General features: G+C 45.6%; 1 protein-coding gene across 2 annotated transcripts in view; it reads right to left on the bottom strand.

Annotated features, from left to right (window-relative positions):
- Window positions 1–20,907, bottom strand: part of SIDL (SIDL trafficking protein particle complex subunit 10) — a 137,397-nt gene extending 116,490 nt beyond the window's left edge. Inside the window, exons 1-2 of one of the 2 annotated variants that reach the window (XM_068372761.1) lie at window positions 20,845–20,907; window positions 4,795–4,894 (exon numbers count right to left, since the gene is read on the bottom strand). In XM_068372761.1, coding sequence (XP_068228862.1) covers window positions 4,795–4,819 — 25 coding nt within the window. In that variant the 5' untranslated portion in view covers window positions 4,820–4,894; window positions 20,845–20,907. Of the gene's footprint in view, window positions 1–4,794; window positions 4,895–20,758 lie in introns of both variants that reach the window. The other variant, XM_068372760.1, reaches the window with a different exon arrangement.
- Window positions 20,908–21,207: the final 300 nt, after the last annotated feature.

Consider the following 21,207-nt stretch of genomic DNA (forward strand, 5'->3'; position numbering starts at 1 on the left):
TTTGGTGTACCTTCTTTACGTGAGGCTGACGTAGAAGGTCCACCCTTAGAGGAAGACTTCTGGGAACGTCTACTAGCCATCGAAGTACCTCGGTGAACCATTCTCTCGCGGGCCAGAGGGGAGCAACTAGCGTCAACCTTGTCCCTTCGTGAGAGGCGAACTTCTGCAGTACCTTGTTGACAATCTTGAATGGTGGGAATGCGTAGAGATCCAGATGTGACCAATCTAGGAGAAAGGCATCTATATGTATTGCTGCTGGGTCCGGGACTGGGGAGCAATAGATGGGAAGCCTCTTGGTCAGCGAGGTTGCAAAGAGATCTATGGTTGGTTGGCCCCAAGTGGCCCAAAGTCTCTTGCACACATCCTTGTGGAGGGTCCATTCTGTTGGAATTACTTGCCCTTTCCGACTGAGACAATCTGCTATGACATTCAAGTTGCCTAGGATGAACCTCGTTACTAGGGAGATGTTTTGACCTTTTGACCAGATGAGCAGGTCCCTTGCGATCTCGTACAACGTCAGTGAGTGGGTCCCTCCTTGTTTGGAGATGTACGCCAAGGCCGTGGTGTTGTCTGAGTTTACTTCCACCACTTTGCCTCGAAGGAGAGACTTGAAGCTTTTCAAGGCCAGATGTACTGCCAACAGCTCCTTGCAGTTGATATGCATGCTCCTCTGACTCGAGTTCCACAGTCCTGAGCATTCCCGACCGTCTAGTGTCGCGCCCCAGCCCACGTCCGAAGCGTCCGAGAAGAGAACGTGGTTGGGAGTCTGAACAGCCAGGGGAAGACCCTCTCTTAAGTTGATATTGTCCTTCCACCAAGTCAGACAAGACTTCATCTTTTCGGAAATCGGGATCGAGACCGCTTCTAGCGTCTTGTCCTTTTTCCAGTGAAAAGCTAGATGGTATTGAAGCGGACGGAGGTGTAGTCTTCCTAGTGACAAAAATTGTTCCAGGGATGATAGCGTCCCTACCAGACTCATCCACAGCCTGACTGAACAGCCTTCCTTCTTCAGCATGTTCTGGATGAATAACAGGGCTTGACTTATTCTGGGGGCCGACGGAAAAGCCCGAAAAGCTAGACTGTGAATCTCCATCCCTAAATACACAATAGTTTGGGATGGGACCAGTTGCGACTTTTCCAAATTGACTAGGAGTCCCAATTCCTTGGTCAGATCTAGAGTCCACTTGAGATCCTTCAGACAGCGACGACTGGAAGAGGCTCTGAGAAGCCAGTCGTCCAAATAAAGGGAGGCTCGGATGTCCGATAAATGGAGGAATTTGGCTACATTCCTCATCAGCCTCGTAAACACGAGAGGAGCTGTGCTTAGGCCAAAGCACAGGGCCCGAAACTGGTAGACCACATTTTCGAAAACGAATCTCAGAAAAGGTTGGGAGTCTGAGTGAATGGGGACGTGGAAGTAGGCGTCCCTTAGGTCTAGGGAGACCATCCAGTCTTCCCTTCTGACCGCTGCTAAGACTGACTTTGTGGTCTCCATGGAGAACTTCGTCTTTGTGACAAAGACATTCAGAGCACTGACGTCTAGCACCGGTCTCCACCCTCCTGTCTTCTTTGGAACAAGGAAGAGGCGGTTGTAGAATCCCGGTGATTAAAGATCCGAGACTTTGACCACCGCTCCCTTCTCTAGCAAAAGAGACACTTCCAGTTTCAGGGCTTGTCTCTTTTCTTCCTCTCTGTACCTGGGAGAGAGATCGATGGGAGACGTTGCTAGAGGGGGTTTGCGTACAAAAGGGATTTTGTACCCCTCTCTGAGCAACTTCACAGATTGTGAATCTGCGCCTCTGCTCTCCCAGGCTTGCCAGAAGTTCTTGAGTCTGGCTCCCACTGCTGTCTGAAGTTGCGGGCAGTCAGACTCTGCCCTTAGAGGACTTGGATCCTTTCCTCTTCCCTTGCTTCCCTTCTGCACGAGCACCTCCTCTGCTGGAGGCTCTGCCACGAAAGGGCGGAATAAAGCGAGACGCTGGAGTGTCAATCCTCGGTCTAGCAGACAACGTAGGCAAAGGGGGAGCTTTGCGAGCTGAGGACGCAACTAGGTCGTGAGTGTCCTTCTGCACTAACGAAGCAGCTATTTCCTTTATCAGGACTTCTGGAAATAGGCACTTGGAAAGAGGAGCAAAGAGAAGCTCAGATCTCTGGCATGGTGTAACTCCAGCAGACAGGAACGAGCAGAGAGACTCTCGCTTTTTCAGGACTCCGGACGCAAATGAGGCAGCAAGCTCATTGGACCCATCACGGACGGCCTTGTCCATGCAGGACATAATGAGCAAAGAATTCTCTTTATCTGTCGAAGAGATTTTCCTGCTCAGGGCTCCTAGGCACCAGTCTAAGAAGTTAAAGACTTCAAAAGCCCTAAAGATTCCTTTCATAAGGTGGTCCAGGTCCGATGATGACCAACAAATCTTTGAGCGTCTCATGGCAAGGCGGCGGGGAGAGTCTACAAGACTTGAGAAGTCGCCCTGGGCAGAGGTAGGAACTCCCAAGCCGAGAACTTCTCCCGTGGCATACCAGACGCTCGATCTAGAAGAGAGTTTAGCAGGGGGAAAAGCAAATGCTGTCTTCCCTAAACTCTTCTTGGACTCTAACCAGTCTCCTATCACCCGCAAAGCTCTCTTAGACGAGCGTGCGAGGACGAGTCTAGTAAAGGCAGGTGCGGTAGAAGGCATGCCTAAAACAAACTCTGAAGGCGGAGAACGAGGAGCCACAGAAAAAAACTGGTCAGGAAACAACTCTTTGAAAATAGCCAAAACTTTTCTAAAGTCCAAAGATGGTTGAGTTGACTTAGGCTCGTCCAGTTCTGATTGTTGATCATCTTGATGTGCAGCAACATCATCATCAGAAAGTTCCTCATCCGAAAACTGATGAGGAAACGGCAACGGAGTGGGTAACGTCTGGTTCGCTGAGTCCGGTCGCACTGGTGCATGCGTGACGGAGCCGGACGCAACGTCATGGAACTGCTGCACAGTCTGCGAACTGTCAACAACCATGGTAGCGCGAGGACGCACAGCGTCTACTCGAGACTGTCTAGACCGACTGGGTTGCGCAGTGGAAACCACACTGGGTTGCTGAGGTTGACGCACCGCGTCAAAACAAGTCACCTCTGATGGTTGTTGAACGTCCAGAACGTCAACAACCACCTCCGTGCGTCGCTTAACGTCAACATGCGGCTGGCAACCCACACTGGATCGCATCGGTGGAGGAACCCCCTCAACTGGTATACGTGAGAAGGTTACCTCAGCGTCAACAGGACGCACAACCGATCGCTTGGAAGGTTGTAGGCTAGGTACTGCACTCGCTGCTGGTACGGCAGCAACCTTCTCCGCATGAAAGTCCTGCATCAAAGACGTAAGCTTGGACTGCATGTCTTGCAGCAAAGCCCATTTAGGGTCTACGGGAGCAGGTGCGGCGACAGACGGTGTTAGTGCCTGAAGCGGTACCGCTTTGCCTCTCTTAGGCGGTGAGCAGTCATCAGATGACGGCAACGAGTCCGAACTGACCCAGTGGCTACAACCGGGACGTTGGACTTGTCCTGAAGGGACCGATTTACGTTTTAAAGGTCGTGAGACCTTGGTCCTAAGTTTCTTACGAGAAACACCTTCAGACGACGAGGTATAAATGGGCTCTCTCGTCTTACGTAGGTAGGGGCGATCTTGGGGAGATACGCCTGATACCATGGAGGGAACGTCTGTTCGCTGATTAAAGCCTATCGAACCCATGCGTCGTGCGACATTGCTTCTCCCCTGGACTTGGGAGCTTGCAAGAGGTCCCGGACTAGGAGGACGACAGGCACGAACAGACGAACCCTTTAGCGCAACACTGTTCACAACACTATCACTTGGCACTTTAGCACTTCCCACTGCACTTTGGCACTTAAGCTCCTTAACATCCGCCATGAGCTGATTGCGGTCACTTGCAAGGGACTCAACTCTCTCCCCCAGGGCATGGATGGCACGCATCATGTCAGCCATCGAAGGTTCCTGAGTGCTAGGAGGGGGGTTAGGAACAACCACTACAGGGGAAGGAATAGGTTGTGGGGCATGAGGAGAGGAAACATCAATAGACCTAGAAGAACTTCTCCTAATTCTATCTCTCTCTAGCCTGCGTGTGTACTTTTCAAATTCGATAAAATCGAATTCCGAAAGGCCCACGCACTCCTCACACCGATCTTCCAATTGACAGGTTTTACCCCGACAATTGGAACAAACAGTGTGAGGGTCGATAGAAGCCTTCGGAAGACGCCTAGAACAGTCCCTAGCATTGCATTTTCTAAATTTGGGAACTTGTGAAGGGTCAGCCATTTTGAATTGGTCAAAGGGAAAATTCCAAAAAAAACGATCTAAGTCATCAACAATGAATCCGATACAAAAAAAGAGTTCAAGGATTTGTTTGAAGAAAAACCCTGCACAGCGAAAGCTCAAAACCAGAATATAGTACTTCACCAATATGATGTGAAAAACTCCAGTTTAGCAACAGCGAGTAAAGTACGTCTTTCGACAGAGAGAAAATTGAGTCTTTGTTTACATTGAGCTTGGTATCTGGTCGACAGATGGCGCTGTTGGGCACACCCGCAACCTGTATAGCGATCGCTGGCGAGTTTTTTCTGTACAGTTTGTCTGTCGAGCAACAGAGTTGCAGCTATATATTCACCGGCTAAGTTAAATATTTAAAATTTACTTTTGACTAAACTTGTACACTGCATCATTTGCTAGAATATATAAAAGCCATAAGGCATGCATTGTATTATTAAGAGTACAGTATTGTAAAGCTAAAAATACATACATGTTACAATTGGCCGACGATTCATTTTTCCTTATGCAATGTCCCAGCAGCAGCAAGTAAATTTATGATCTAGCTACACATGCCTCCAGTTCATATGAATCTGAAAGAATGAATTATACAGATATTAAACAAGATATGACAAATTTTTAAGTAATTTTTATTTTTCCTAACATACAAACCTGGAGCTATTTATAGGGATATACATTCGGTGGAGCTAAAAGACGAGCCATGATAATCTTAGCAAGGGATAACCACCCCAACCGCTAGTTAGCGGGAGGGGTGGGGGTAGCCGACTATCCTCTCTCTTCTCTCTCACACACCTTGGCTGAACACCCACTTTGCTTTCTGGCAGGAATTCATGGGGGACAGAGCTGGCAGGCCAATTTTTATTAATAGCTCCAGCTTTGTATGTTAGGAAAAATACAAATTACTAACAAATTTTTCATTTGTTCCAACACAAATACAAACCCTTTGCTATTTATGCGGATAACTTAACTCTTAGGAGGATGGATGTCCTTACCAACTGGCTTTGGCATTTACCCAGGCTTCTCTCTCCTTTTGTATGGCACCGAAGGTAGTAGGAACCCTGCCCTCACTAAAATAGTTGTGCTACGTACAATTAGAACCCTGCAGAAGCTGTGTTTCAGATACTAGCAATGTGGCTTGTCTTAGTAATAGGATCTCTAGTCATAGGAATCTGAGAGTAGTGAGACTTTGCCCAATTGCCCCCCTCGCAGGGGTATTCGGGACACAACAAGTATTATTTCCATACTTAGGATACACAAGCAAAAATAATGGAGACTATCTGGAATGGACCAAATCTAGGGTCCAGCCCATCCGGATTTTGAGTCTTAGCAATGAACTCAGGGACAAAGCCGAGTATTACTTTTCCCAATCTCCTTGAATGGGAGACATTGTAAGATAGACCATGTGCTATAAAGGCTGCTAGCCACAGGACATTGAAGAGTAGATGCTTATTTTTCTGCCCACACCACTGAGACAACCATGTTCTTCAGGCAAATGCTCCTCCCTTCCTTCAACACATCTGAGCACAGTTGCATGTCAGGAAGTCAAGAGTAGAGTGGGACTCGACTATGAGGGTTCCTCATTAGCCAACAAGAAGATCTACCCATCGGCAAGAGGAGGGATGGCAATCCTTGGAAACTAACCACAGATTATTCTTTATAACAGTACAGTACAGCACAGTATTTGAAGAGCATTCTAGCGAAGGCATTCATTTGAGACATGAGCTTCTCCAATGAGGAACAGGGGCTGAGAAGATTGTGCCCAAGCCATGAAAGCTCTGTATGACAGAATGAATGCACTAGCTCTTTAGGCCTGCTGATAAGATTGTCTAACTGATCAAATCTCACTTGTTACAGCATACCCAAGTGCTTCATCCTTGTCTTGGATAAGAAACTAGATTTTCCTGTTATCACAATCCCTAAATCATGACGAAGAGGAAAATTTAACTGGATCCTGTCGCTATTGCCACACGAAGGGGATGTATCCCTTGGGGAGTTACTACCCGATGAACATCTGAATGAATACCCAAGGAACAGTACCTGGTCAGGAGCCCGATAAGCCTGAATTAATACATCTGTTCTAACGGGGAAGGGAGGTACTAATAATGAACTGATGCAAGAGTACTAAAAGTAGGAGTCATTCAGATCCTCAGAAAACAAGTACATGTACTCCTCTAATGGAATTCTTTGAGCAATTCCCTCCAACATCACTCATACCTCTGTCTGCAAGGCCAGGGTTCTTGGGGATGTTGCAAGAACAGATGAGTACTCTATCAACCAGAGAGAAAAAGAAGTAGAGGCAAAGGGATGACAAGGGTAGTAAGTACCCGTCACGAAGGACTCGCACTACCCAAGGCTCAGCCCCAAGCCTCTGCTGGCTTGCCATAGGCACGGAAAACAGTAACCCTAGTCTCGAAAAAAAAAAAGTCAATGCTGCAAAGCGTAACCCTCTTCTTCCCTTCTTCTCCCACTCCACTGCCAGGGAGAAACAGGTAAGGCACCTCAAAGGAGTTGCATGCGTCAGGCCCTTTCTGGAAGTTGTGGGCAGTCATGCAAGGGTCTAAAGAAGGCTCGGAGGCCTTCCTTACAAACCCTGCACCAAAAAGTTCCAAAATGACAGACACACTTCTGAGGAAACTTGCCTGGGAATGAGGATCCCCAGGCAGTGTCAAGAATGGCCCAGGCTCTTGAGGGACACCCAAGTGCTGCCCAGTGACCAATGAGGATAGATACTGGAATCCTTCTTCTAACTGTTGCACCCTCGGAAGTGTGCACGGGTATCAGTCAGAATTTCAGAATTACTAATCCAGGATCGTTTATCTCCTTGGGCACCAGTCCTACAGACGAGATCTGAGTTACCTCTTACCTAACCTATTGCCTACAAGACTAGCTAACCATGTAATAAGAGACTGAGGGAGGCCAAAGAAGGCCGGTAACAGTGTGGGAAAGATCACCAGAACTAACACGAGACATAAAAGGAGTACTCATACTCTTCTTCTGCTAGACAGAGCAGAAGGATTGACCACAACCCAGTGCCTCATTGGGAGGAGATCCATTCAGGCCCCACTCTTGGTCTTCTAGTGCACACCAGAATGCAAAGATGACCTTGAATGATACCATCCCCTTAACTTGTTCTACCAAAATATTGCAAGTTGAGGGAAGAGCAGGAGTCCAATTTCGTGGCAGGAGCAATAGAGAATCAGTTCTCAGGGTCAGAATGCATTTACAAGAATTTGATTTGTTCCCAAGAGCTTACCCTTGAAGTTAGAATATATAACCAGGATACCTCTGTTAATGTACCACATAGCTGTAAGTAGCCTCAGATGAGAAAGTTGACCATTGTGTGTACAGTATTACAAAAAATACATGCATCACATCAAACTGTTTAACCCTTTTACCTCCGGGGTATTTGGAAATTTCCAACCCTTAACCCCCAAGGGGTTATTTTTTTCCCAGCACATTTTGCAGTATATTTTTTTTAAATTGCTCTAACAGCCTTAATTTTTGTCATAGAGAGGTCAGGTTGGTCTCAATCTCTTGGAAAATGCCTGAATTTTCTCAAAAAATTATCAAAAAATATGAAAAACAAATTTTTATAGCATTTTTTTGCAAGGACGTACCGGTACGTCCATGGGGGTAAAGGGATGGCTTTTGTGAAACGTACCAGTACGTCCTTTGGGGGTAAAAGGGTTAATTGGTGCCTATCAACCTATAGAATTATTTGAAAACTTTAGTGATTACTTTGCTTTGAAGATGACTTGGAGGTTGTCAGATAATGTTACTGATTTGTGAAAGTAATTGTGCTAGTATTCAAGTGTATGATCTAATAACACGATATACTTCTGTCTAAACATTCCTAAATGTCCTGCATACGAAACAAAAATATTTTCATTAATTTTTCTCATTTCTTAGGAATGCATCCTTATCAGACAAAATATGTGGTTTCTGATGAGTTTTTAATCACAGAATTTGTTTGATTTGAAATTTCAGAGACTTCCAATATAAGATGGCTGTAAAGACTGTAGTGTACCTGATTAATTGTGATTGTGCACGGGATTCTTCCAGGAGAGATTTTATGAAATATGTGAAGTGACTTGTGGTTGACCTGTGAAAAGTATGTTGACAATATGTTTGTGGTTAAGTTGTCAGCCAGACCAAGATTCCTTATTAGAAAACAAAGATAAGCCTGCCTTTTTCCATTACTTAGAAATATAGACAAACTTTTGCCCATGTAAGAAGCATATGTAGACTATTCTTTTCAGCGCATTGTTTCTAAGTGAGCTTTTTGAAAAAGTATTTGCAACTTTAGAAATGTAGTAATGTACAGTATAACAAACTAGGTTACCTTCACTGTTTAATGGCATTTTAATACTTTCTTTTTTTCATAAAGTAAATGTTATCATTGTATTTGTAAATATGACAAATTCGTATATTATTTGCATTTTTCCTAACAATACAAATCTTAGCTATTTATTTAGGGGTATTATTTTCTGCGTAGCTGAAATGACGAGCCATTAAAATTTAGCGAGGGTTAGCTACCCATACCACTAGTTAGCGCAGGGGGGGAGCTTAATACCGCTCCCACTCACACGCGGGTGATTTAGTTTACTTTGCTAGGAGGCAGGGCTTCAACGGGAATAGAGGTGGCGGGCAAGTTTGTATAAAAAGCTAAGGTTTGTATCGTTAGGAAAGATACAAATTATCTACAAATTTGTCATTTGTTCCGTTACTGGAACACAAACCTATCCTATTTATTTAGGGGTGACTAACCCATTAGGAAGGGTGGACATCCCTGCTAATCTGGCTTTTGGCTTTGACCCGGGGGCTCCTTATCTGAGTATGTTAGTACTAAAAAATAAAGGGTCCCTGCGCCTCGCTAAAACCTTGCAACGAAAGGTCCGCAGCCTACACAAGCTGTGTATCGAGACATAGAAGTGTGACCGTCCAGGTAAAGTTATTCAGAGTCTTTAGTAGGAAAAACCGTTGTAACCAAGACTTTCCCAATACCACCTTGCCAGGGTATGGGGACACAACAGTATTAATTTAATACTAGGTACACAAGGGAGCATAGTTTACCTGCAGTGGTCTGAGGTCAGCTTGTGCAGAGAACCCAGGATACTGCTTTCCCCAAGAGAGGGGAGGATGAAGAAAAGAATAAGAGCCAGTCAAACTTTTTCATTCACACAGACTAAAACCGGGTAACAGTGCCCTCAACCTTCCGCTACTTGTCTAATAAGGAGCCTGAAGTATTATACCAGCTGTTGTGCAGCCACCACAGGACCAATAAAAAACGTATCGAGTCTCCTGTGGGTCACGTCTTGCAGGTAGGGCGATGTGAATGTAGTTTGTAGTTTCCAAACCCCAGCCTGAAGAACCTGCGTCACTGAGAAGTTCCTCTTGAATGCCAGGGACATAGCTATGCCCCCGACATCATGAGCTTTGGGGCGACGTGAAGGAGGGGGGTCTGGATTCTGTGCATGATCTATGACCTTGTAAATCCATGCTGGGATTGTGTTGTTAGTGACCCTCCTCTTGGTCCTTCCTATGCTGACGAAGAGTACAGACACACGAGGATGGGCTGCAGCCGTTCTCTTAAGGTACAGCCTCAAACTCCTCACTGGGCAGAGTAAGAGATGATCAGGGTCATCTGTTACAGAACGAAGACTAGAAATCCGGAAGGAGTCGAATCGAGGATCCGCTACTTCCGGGTTCTGGGTCTTAGCAATAAACTCAGGAACGAAGCTGAATGTTACCTCTCCCCATCCCCTTGAATGGGCAATGTCATATGAGAGACCATGTAGTTCACAGACTCGCTTGGCCGAAGCCAAAGCTAGCAGGAATACCGTCTTCCAAGTTACATGGCGATCTGTTGCCTGGCGTAATGGTTCATACGGAGGTCTCTTAAGAGACCTGAGAACTCGAACTACATTCCATGGGGGAGGTCTCACTTCAGACTGAGGACAGGCAAGTTCATAACTCCGTATGAGTAAGGAAAGTTCTAGCAATGAAGAAATGTCCATTCTGTTCAGTCTAAAGGCGAGGCTTAAGGCTGGGCAATAGCCTTTTACCGCCGAGACTGACAAGCGCATTTCTTCCAACAAATACACGAGGAACTCCGCTATTGCTGGAATAGTGGCATTGAGAAGAGAGATACCCGTTCCACGACACCAACCACAGAAGACTTTCCACTTTACCTGGTAGACTGCTGCTGATGACTTTCGCAGGTGTCCAGACATCCTGATTGCAACTTGTTGCGAAAATCCTCTCTGAGAGAGGAGATGGTGGATAGTCTCCAGGCTTTGTGGAATATGCTGGCAGGTGGTTGTTTGAGTAGATTGTGTCATGGAGGGAGTTCTCTTGGAGATTCCGTCAAGAGTTGCAGATAGTACGGAAACAATTCTGCGTGATGCCATAGTGGAGCTAAGAGGGTCATTAAAAGGTTGACTGATGTTCCGGCTTTGTTGAGTAAGCTCCTCATCAGACAGAACGGGGGAAAGGTGTAAACGACGATGTTGTCCCACCGTTGTTGGAATGCATCTTGCCAGAGAGCGTTGGGGTTTGGGACTGGGGAACAGCATAACGGGAGCCTGAAGTTCAGGGCCGTTGCGAAGAGGTCCACTGTCGGAAAACCCCACAAAGTAAGGACTTTGTTGGCTACTAGATGATCCAAAGACCACTTGGTACTCACTATCTGAGATGCTCTGCATAAGTTGTCAGCGAGCACATTCCTCTTGCCCGGAATGAAGCGTGCCGATAGTGGAATCAAGAGAATCTCGGCCAATTTCAGTATCTTTATCGCTAGATGGAATAGGGGCTGCAATAAAGTACCTCCTTGCTTGTTGATGTAAGCCACTATTGTGGTGTTGTCGCTCATCACCACCACTGAGTGGCCCGACAGGAACTGTTGGAACTGTTGAAGGGCCAGAAAGATGGCCTTCATCTCTAGGAGATTTATGTGGAGGTACAGTACTCTTCTGACTCTGACTAGAGGCCTGAGGTCGTGTGGTGCAGCACATGAGCTCCGCACCCTTTTTTTGAAGCGTCTGAGAACAGCATGAAATTCGGGGGTAGGACGAGAAGATCCACTCACTTTCATAGATTCTCATTTGCCACTCACCACTCGAGGTCCGTCTGTTCTGCTGACTCCATGGGGATCCGGATGTCCGGGGAATCAAGAGTCTGATTCCACCGGGACTCGAGTCGCCACTGGAGGGATCTCATCCTGAGGCAGCCATTGGGAACTAGACGGGACAGTGATGAAAGGTGACCGAGGTAACCATGTCTGGGCTGTAAGTTCTCGTCTGAGAAAGGGTCTTGCGACCTTCCTCAGCCTCGCTATTCTGTCGTCTGATAGGAAGGCTTTGTGGAGATTGGTGTCTATTATCATGCCTAGGTACCCCAGTCTCTGCGTAGGAAGCAGGGAGGACTTCTCGAGATGTACCATGATCCCCAAATCTTGGCAAGTCTCAGAAGTTTGTCTCGATGTTGAAGAAGGGTTGACACCGAGTCTACTAGGATTAGCCAGTCATCCAGATAACACAGGAGATGGATGCCAATCCTGTGTGCCCAAGATGACACTAAGGCAAACACACTTGTGAAAACTTGAGGTGCTGTGGAAAGACTGAAGCACAGCACCTTGAACTTGTATTTCCTGTTGTCTAGGTTGAATCTCAAGTACTTCCTTGAAGACGGATGGACTTGGATCTGAAAGTACGCGTCCTTTAGGTCCAGTGTGCACATGAAGTCCTATGGTCTTACTGCTAGTCTAACAGTGTCTATCGTCTCCATGCTGAACGGAGTTTGTTTGACAAACTTGTTCAGAGCTGAGAAGTCGATGACTGGTCTCCAGCCTCCAGATGCCTTTTTCATAAGAAAGAGTCGAATGAAGAAGCCTGGGGACCCCTCAAGGACCACCTGGAGAGCGCCCTTCTTCTAAAGGGTCTGGACTTCTGCCCGAAGGGCCACCAGCCCATTTGCTGATCCCATGGCAAAGAAGTCTATAAACACTGGATTCCTGGTTAGGGGAGATAGAGATGTTATGAGCGGGACGAATCACAGAGATTGTCCAGGGTTCGGAACCGAATTGCATCCATCTGTCCGAGCAACTTTGTAGGCATCCCCCTACTGGTGGACAAGCAGGGGGAGTGCCTATCCTAGCGTTTGCGGCCTCAGCTGCTCTGTAGGATATTTTCCTCCCCTGGAGGACTTGGTGCCTTTCCTGTCCTTGGCAGGAGAGGGCTTCTTAAACACCATGGTCTTCACTGCTGTCTTGGTCGTCGTGGTCTTGGCTGGACAGGACTGCTGAGGAGCTGGTGGTTTATAGGGCTTGAAAGTCAAAGCCTTATGGAGGAGAGAGTCCTGATGGGACTTCCTCCATCTCTCAGCAGCATGTTCCATGTCCTTAGGCTCGAATAGACGGGCTCCATCTAGAGAGGAATATCTGAGCCAAGCAATCTCGGCACTTGTGACTTGTTCATGGAACCTCTCAAACACCGTGTCCCGATGTTTCAGGATGGTATTCGCCCACAAGTTTAAAATTTGGTGGGTGAGAAACTCAATTATGCGAGTGCCTGAGACCAGGAAAGTCTGGTACGTACCTTGGAAAAATCCTGTCTGTACCAGGATTCGCAAGGTCCCTAACCAGACATCATGCCACAAAGTAGCCTGCATGGCGTACTTCGTGACCTTCTCCTGGTTAAGGATCTCGGTTGCCAAGAAAGAGATTTGTCGATTGGAGTCTCTCCCTAGAGAAACTCCCTTGGTGAGCTCTTCCATGGAGTGGTGGAGAGGAAGAGCTGGACGAGGCTCCTCCAGAATCTTAAAATACCTCCTCTGTTGGACACGAGGAGGTGGGAGAAACTTATCGATAAGACCCAGAACGATGGGAGGAGGCATATTCAGAGAGCTGTAGGGCGATCTTACCGCTGGCACCCTTCAGCCCTTGAGACCAGGGCAAGGCTGCACTAGTCTTTGAGGGTTTCTGGGTGCCAAAGACACAGTCTAAGACGGTGTCCTTGCCCTCCCGTAGGGGTATCTCTGGGTCGGTAAACCCATTGAGAACCCATATGACAGTCAGAACCTGTCAGAATGCATGTTCTGAGTCTTTTTCCTCTCCTTCCGACGTTGGACTTACCGAAGTCTCCTTCTTTCATCCCCGAGAGCTCTTCCCGGGGTGGGTTGGGGACATCCCTCGAGTGACAGGCTGTCTTTGTAGACTTGGTAGTCCTGGAAGAGGACTTTGGCAGAGTCTTGGAGTACGTGGACTCCTTCCGAGGAAGGAAGTAGAACTCCCGCATTGAAGGCCGAGATGTTGTGTCCATCCTGATTTCCACTGGTGGTCGGGAAATCTCTGTGTGAGGGGAGGCTTTATCCAAAGGTGGAAGGATGGAGGTCCTTTCCTCGCGCGACTCCCTCGGCAAAGGTGAGGTAGGGGAGTATCCCGAGGAAGTCAGCTTTACCCTTGAGGAAGTGACCACATTTGAGACTCCTCTTTTCCTCTTCAAGGGGGAGGAAGAAGTCATGATTCTTTACCGAGGGTCTTCTGGAGCTGTAGGCTGCACCGAAGAGTGGCCAGACAGAGCAGGATTGAAGGCCTGTACCACTGCTCTGACTGTAGGTAGGTCTAAAGGCAGTTTTGGGATCCTGAACCCTTCTGTATAGGCCCGTTTCCCTTTCCCCGGCGGACGAGCTGAAAGGGGTGGGGGATGAGACGATGGTGACCTGTCAATGCGCTGTTCCTGATTACTGCGCGAATGTGCTGGTAAGTGCTGGTGCGGGGGCGAGTGTGGGCGAGATCTGGCGCGCAGGAGAGAGCTGGCGCGTAGGAGAGAGCTGGCAAGAACGCGGGACTGTGTTGGCGCGCATGTGGGTGAATCTGGCGCGTGCGTGGGCAAGATCTGGCACGCAGGAGAGCGCTGGCGCGTAGGAGAGAATTGATGCGCACGCGTGCGGGAGAGTGATGGCCCACAGGAGAACGCTGGCACGCAGGAGAGCACTGGCGTGTAGGAGAGCACTGGCGTGTGGGAGAGTACTGCGCACGCGCACTTAAGTTTCGGTGAGCTCCGTTGCGCCGGTGATCGTTGGCGTGCTGGAAGGCACTGAGGGCGAGCAGGTGAAGGCACAAGCCGAAGCGCTGTAGAGCGCTGACGAGCGTGGGCGGTCTGTCAAGTGTGACTGAGCAGGCTGGTGCTGACGAGATGTTGGTGAGCGCTGGTGCACTGCAGGGCACTGGCGAGCTGGAGAGCCTTGGCGCGCAGCTGCATGCTTAGGTAGGGCCCCAGGAGGTTGTACCGGAGACAGGAACGGTGACAGTAGGTTGGCAGGTCGGCTGGTAGGTAGCACAGGGACAGGGATGTGCCCTTTGTAAGGACGAACATCCACTGATGGAGATAGCGAACGATCTACAAAAGAGTCCCGGACCGAAGTCCGAGGACTAGCAGCAGCATCGTCGGGAGAAGGTCCAGGAACGGGCGAAGGTCTTGGGCCAAAAGACGACTGAAGCGGAGACTCCTCTGCAGGGGACGGCTGCGATGAAGAGGCACCTTTTCACCGATGGTGAAGGACAACCTATAAGGCAAAGCGGCGGGCAAGCTCTACAACGGAGACGCCCTCTAGGGGCCGTTGGATCAGCAAGCTGACCATGAGCAGCAGCAGTCCTCCGAAGAGGAGTCTCTATGAGTGAACTCCCCCGAGGGAGAGAAAAACTCACAGGATAGACAGACGTAGGACTAAGTTTCTCCCTCGAAGGATGATCAGGAATGGGGGAAACTAAGTCGGCAGCAACAGCTGGAGAGTCTGGAGGGGCAGGGGCAGGGGCATTGGCAGAAACCGCAGCACACACTTCTGACACCACGACTTCAAAGAGTGCAAGAGGATCTACCTCCGAAATCAACGACGACGGATGCACACTTGCACCCCAGAGGATGACCTGCAGCAAGGAGTCCTTGGAGGGCGGACCCGGAAGCCCCAAGGACAACCATACCTGTAACACAGAAGACATAGACAAAGCCTCACCAGGGGGGAGAGGTGGGGCAGCTTCGCCATGGGAAGCAACACCAACTCTTGAGGACCGGGGTTGGCCGAAATTAAAAGGGTCTACGCTACTACTCGACGGTCTCTCAGAAGAGACCGAACGAGTAGGAGCTTCGGAGGAAGGTCGGGAGACAAAAGAAGAGGCCTTGGGTTTTTCCCCCTTCGAAGGAACCTTTGAAAATGAAATATCGAGCTTAGACTTCTTCTTCCGTAGTCGCCCATACCTCTCCCACTGGGAGGCAGACCACTCCCAACACTCACTACACTGGTTGTTGCTGTCACACCGTTGACCTCTGCAGTCGGGACAAAGGGTCTCCACCGCCGACATATAGGTTTCGCAGGGCCGGCCATCGAGTCCAGGGCAGGTGCGCATGTCAACACACACACACACACACACTAACAATCCAATAACAGCGAAGGATGAGGAACGGCAACCACCGTACACCATCCGAGCCAAAAGTGAACTAAATCACCGGTGTGGGTAGTTAACCCCCTCTAAATTTTAATGGCTCGTCCTTTCAGCTACGCAGAAAGTAATACCCCTAAATAAATAGCGTAGGCTTGCATTCCAGTTACGGAACAAATATATTTTCACCCTTGATATTTTTTTCATTTTTACTACTATATCATGGGAATACTGTAATTAGTTTTTTGTTTTCCAATATAAATATTTTATTAATTTTTTTTTTATTTTATTTTCATACAATCTCACCCACATCCTCAATTATGTATAAATTTAATTCTTGTATAAAAATCTTACTTGAAATACAGTTTGCTGGGTCCCCTTGCCCAGAACCAAAACAAGGGGTGGTGCCCAGTATCTTATTGTGTTCCCTGGGGCCATTTATTTAGGTGTGGGTTAGACGAGATCAGGGTCATCAACCCGACAGTAAGTCTGCATGCTATACCCGTCCGCAGCCTGCTAACTTACAACAGCGATACTTCCCGGCTAGAAACAATGTGCTCATCAACCTATGTTGAGAATAGTTTTGTCCAACTAGACTATACACACCTACATCCGAAATGGATCCAGGAACATATAATGGAGAGGTAGACAATGAATTGGGGTATGAACAGTTTTACTCTAAGTACAAGGAACATTTCCTATTTCCTAGCACCAGAGAATGTGAGCGGTACTGTATCCTCTCCCTCTGATGCACGGGTGTGGTCAAGTTCTCGGCACAGATTGGCGCTCAAAATACCAGAGCGCGGATCAGTCACTCAACAGCTTGACTCAGTCCACAGCATGCTAATGCACAGGACCGTTACCAAGTGGTGTTATCTACGCTTTCGGCATGCATAATTGGCCCTGTGGCTATTGGTACAGTTGAATGGATAAGGCCTATCAGTCATCAGTAGGGTTGACATGCCCTATACAGAACCTATCAGTCAGTACAGCTGCAAGAGCAACTAAACTGGACCCACAAATGTGTGCACTTACCACCATGAGGTCTGATACTGGGTGGGAGTTGTCTCCTCTCAAAAGAGAAAGGAAGGATTGCTCAAAGATCTTCTTGGTCTTCTTCGACTTCTACTTCTTCATCCGAGAAGAAATCTCAGAATGAAGAAGGTTTTAAAAGAAAGAAGATACCTTCACAAAACAGTGTATCCTTATCCTCAATTACCTGAGAGTTCCTGTTCAGTTCAGGAAGGACCCTTCCCTGGTACCAGTGAAAACAGCGGCTACTGTTGCACCGGTCTTACTTTGCCGACCAACCATGAAGGTACCGGTTGGTGAAAATACTTTGTAGTGGCTTGAAAGTAAACAGTGGCAGCTAATACACCTAATTCAAAATCGCTAACTGACGCTGTAGGTGATGATAGGCGTGAAAGCTACACATGCTACATGGAATAGAGTTAATGATACACCTATTGACCATACAGTGCAGGAGGCAATAGGAGGTAGTGTGAATACCAGTATCAACCTACCACTAACTCCTAGGAGAATGAAGGGATTTATCAATAACATACCCCTTACACTGGAAAATAAAACGAAGTACCCAAAAAGCTAGAAACAATTGGATGAAACAGGAAATTAAATTACTTTTTGGATTTTCAAATAATACTATAAATATGGTTCAGCTACTCACCATTAGTACATAAAGTTTTTAATTTTAATTCATAAATGGAGATGATAGTTAAATGAAGAATGTAAGCTTCTGCCATGTTGTAGGAAATCATTGAATAGGATTACCAAAGACCCTATCAGTACATAAATTTCTCGTTTCCTATGTTATTCATTATACCTAAACCTTAAATTTCAAATTATGATACGAAATATTAGTAAACAGGGTGTACATATGATGAAGGCCATGCCCCATAACTCCCTTACTTTCAACCCTATCACTAAGAATATGGCAATCTGAGGGGAGTTATAGGTGTCAACCCATTCAGTAGGTAGGTAAGGCCATGGCTTGTAAGTTAGGTTAGGTGGGGAAGTTTAGGTTAGGTGCTCAAGAGGGCATTTGACTGAAAAGCATAAAGGAACATATAGGAAATAGTGTAGAGGGATATAAAATCATAATATTACTAGTTAATACTACACCTGCAATGGTCATTAATGATTTCCAGCATGGGTTATAATGCGAGTTAACAATACCGATCGTTATTGGGCCTCAATCTCAGCTACAGTTCTAATGGTTTTTGCTCCACCATGCCTCGCTGCGCTCACAAAATTTGGTAATTTTGTATATTATTACATCGTGTGACTACGCACAAGAAATATATGATTTCCTATAGCAAATAACGAGATTTAACCGATTTTGATGACCATTTCAATCGCAAACAAACAGATCAACCAATTCGGTTAGTTATAAGTTGACGAATTGGTTGATGTTATTACGGATGAAATGAATGAGAAAACCAGTTAAATCACGATATCTACTATAGGAAATCATATATTTCCTGTACGAAATCACACAATGAAATACAATACAAATGAACCATATAAATATTAACACTGTGGACATATATACTGAGTTAAAATATATAAACAACAGATGTCGGGGACGATAACATTAGCAACGTTACCAATGGTTGACAGAACTACCAACGATGACGAATGGTACACAGTGTTACCAACGGCACGATGTCTATACTAGAGGTACACAGAACCTAACAAACCCACCTAACCTTGCCTAGAAGTACCCCGGTCACAAAACACATATAATAAGAATGGGGGAATGACTTACCTTGATACACAGTACTACCAACGGAGACGAATGATACACAGAACTACCAACGACACGATGGCATTACTAGAGCTAGAACTGCTAAATATCTCCTCAGATATATTCAATAATTTCTCCATATAACTGGTACGAAATATATAAAAAGTACAGAAAGGTCACAGAACCTAACAAACCCACCTAACCTTGCCTAGAAGTACCCCGGTCACAAAACACGGGTAATGACTATTGAGGAATGACTTACTTTTATGAAGGAAACGTCGAAACTTGCTGGACTTGGAAGGAAGAGACAAAAGCGCACGACACTAGGGGCAGTTTAAACGTTGAGGAATAACATTGTGAGATTTAAGAAAATGATCAACATAACCTGAATTATCACCAAAATCACCATGGAATTGAGCCACTGCTTTTAGATACGGAATGCTGCAACCGGTACAAGTTTCTATAATATGTTCCATCTCAAAATACGGGAAAAAAAAACGCACTAGTAACGGAGGACGTGTAACTAGGTCAAAGGTTAAAACAGGAAAGGCAGGGGAACAATGGGTCGGAAAACAGCGCATACAGAGATAAAGGAAGGGGGGGGGGGGGTAGGGAGATATCTGAATAGGCCTAGAGTGATGGTTGGTTAAGGGAAAAACAACGAACAAAAGAGAAAACATGTATGAACTAAATACGGAAACTAGACGAAAACAAAGTTTTATAAGACACAGAGGAGAGAAAAGGAACTAACCAACAAAAATAATTACAAACAATATAGGAAGATAAAATGGAATGAACGTTAAATAATAGTGAATGGGAATATAAAATGAGGAGATCATACCGAGAATTAACTGGATAAAAAAACTAGTCCAGGGTAAGAATTTATGTGAAACCGGGAAGGGATAAAGAAATAACCCAACAAATAAAACCAATATAGGAAGGTAAAATGGAATGAATGATAAATAATATTGAAAGGGAATAAAAAAATGAAAAAATAACACTAATAAAAAGAGTAAAAGGGGGAGTGGAAACTCCTGCGCAGGGGGAGGGGGGATATATGCGCAGATCGGAAACTGATGAAACGAACGTATGTACAAATGGGAAAGGAAATAACAAAACAAATAAACCCAATATAGGAAGGTAAAATGGAATGTATGATAAATTATATTGAATGGGAATATAAAATGAGAAAATAATACGGTAATAAAAAGAGTAATAATGGAGAGAAACGAAGGACGGAAGGTGGGGCGAACGAACAAACGAACAAATGGGTGCTAATGTTAGCATGAAATGCTAACATTTGATCTACATCAGGTATGGAATGCTAACATTTAATCTACATCAGGCGTTGGCAGCACTGGTTACTGTATTACTACAAGAAATAACCTTTGAAACGGCTCCTCCCAAATATATCCAGGTATACTGATTTGACTTTTCCTACGGTTATAATAAATACCAGAAAGAAATGTATAGAGAAGAAAAGGACTGAATTACGGTTATATATCGATTCCCCAGTATGTTTTCCCCACCCAAAACCCCGAGTTCCCACTGGGGGTCCCCCATTATCGGCGGGTATAGATGTATATATATTTCTGTAACTATTCATTTGCGACGGGAAAGAGTGTTATTTTCGAAGGGAGCGTAATTTTTCCTATAAGAAAAAGTAGTTGGAATACTAGGATACATTGAGATGTAATAATATACAATGAAACCAAAATTTAACATTATATCACCGCTCCTCTGTTTTGACAAGCGATACATGGATGAGCTGCGCTTGCATGCCCCCGAGGTACTGCCTCAAAAACTTCAAAAGAAAAGTACATATACTGACCTCCTTTACATTACTTAGCGGTTTCTGTGCCCCTTTATGTTATTCTGAAAAACCCTGCAACAGGTCCTGTACTTCATTATTTAAAGGCTTTGATATAAATATCAATAAAAAAAATAAATCAATTGGGAAAAACAGGGGGGGAATACTAACCTAACCTAATCAAATATGGGAACACCTAGACCTAAGCTAGCAACAATTATCTTAGAAATGAGTAATTTATTCGACAAATACAAAACGACCTACATACACACAACACACCTAGGAATATTACACTGCCAGTAAAAATATGAATAGACTATAGTAACCTACACTAACATGGGTCTGACACAGATATTTCAGCTGTCATCCAGCTTCCACTGCATTAACAAGATACTGTATTTACACTAACCGTGATTAAAATCACTTACCTTGAAAATGTATTCTCCAATTAATTCGGTAACGAAAATCGTAAAACATAAAATAAGCTGTCAATTACTGAACTACCAATGTTTACTTAGTTTCTTTTCTGCTCGTCCGTCCCCGGACCTCCCCTTCTGTCCGAATGCTCTGCCGACATTGACTTTAGCCCCGAATACTTTCGTAAACATTTCATATTAATTTTTTTTCACGTTATTAATTTGACTAATTGTTTATTGAATATAACAAATATAATTTTCACTTGATAAATTGTTAGTTATAGTATTCTTAAGAACGTCATTACATGTTCATCGTCAACTTACGAAGGCAGGTTCTGAATGTAAATAAATACAAGGTAGAATAATGAAAAAAAAAAAATTCATCCAGTGAAAATCAGCTGTTCCGACTAATTTTTGTCGCTTTTAACACAATTTGGAAAGTTTTTCTAACGTCAACCCGT

Source organism: Palaemon carinicauda, chromosome 4 (assembly GCF_036898095.1).
Source record: "Palaemon carinicauda isolate YSFRI2023 chromosome 4, ASM3689809v2, whole genome shotgun sequence".
NCBI lineage: Eukaryota > Metazoa > Arthropoda > Malacostraca > Decapoda > Palaemonidae > Palaemon > Palaemon carinicauda.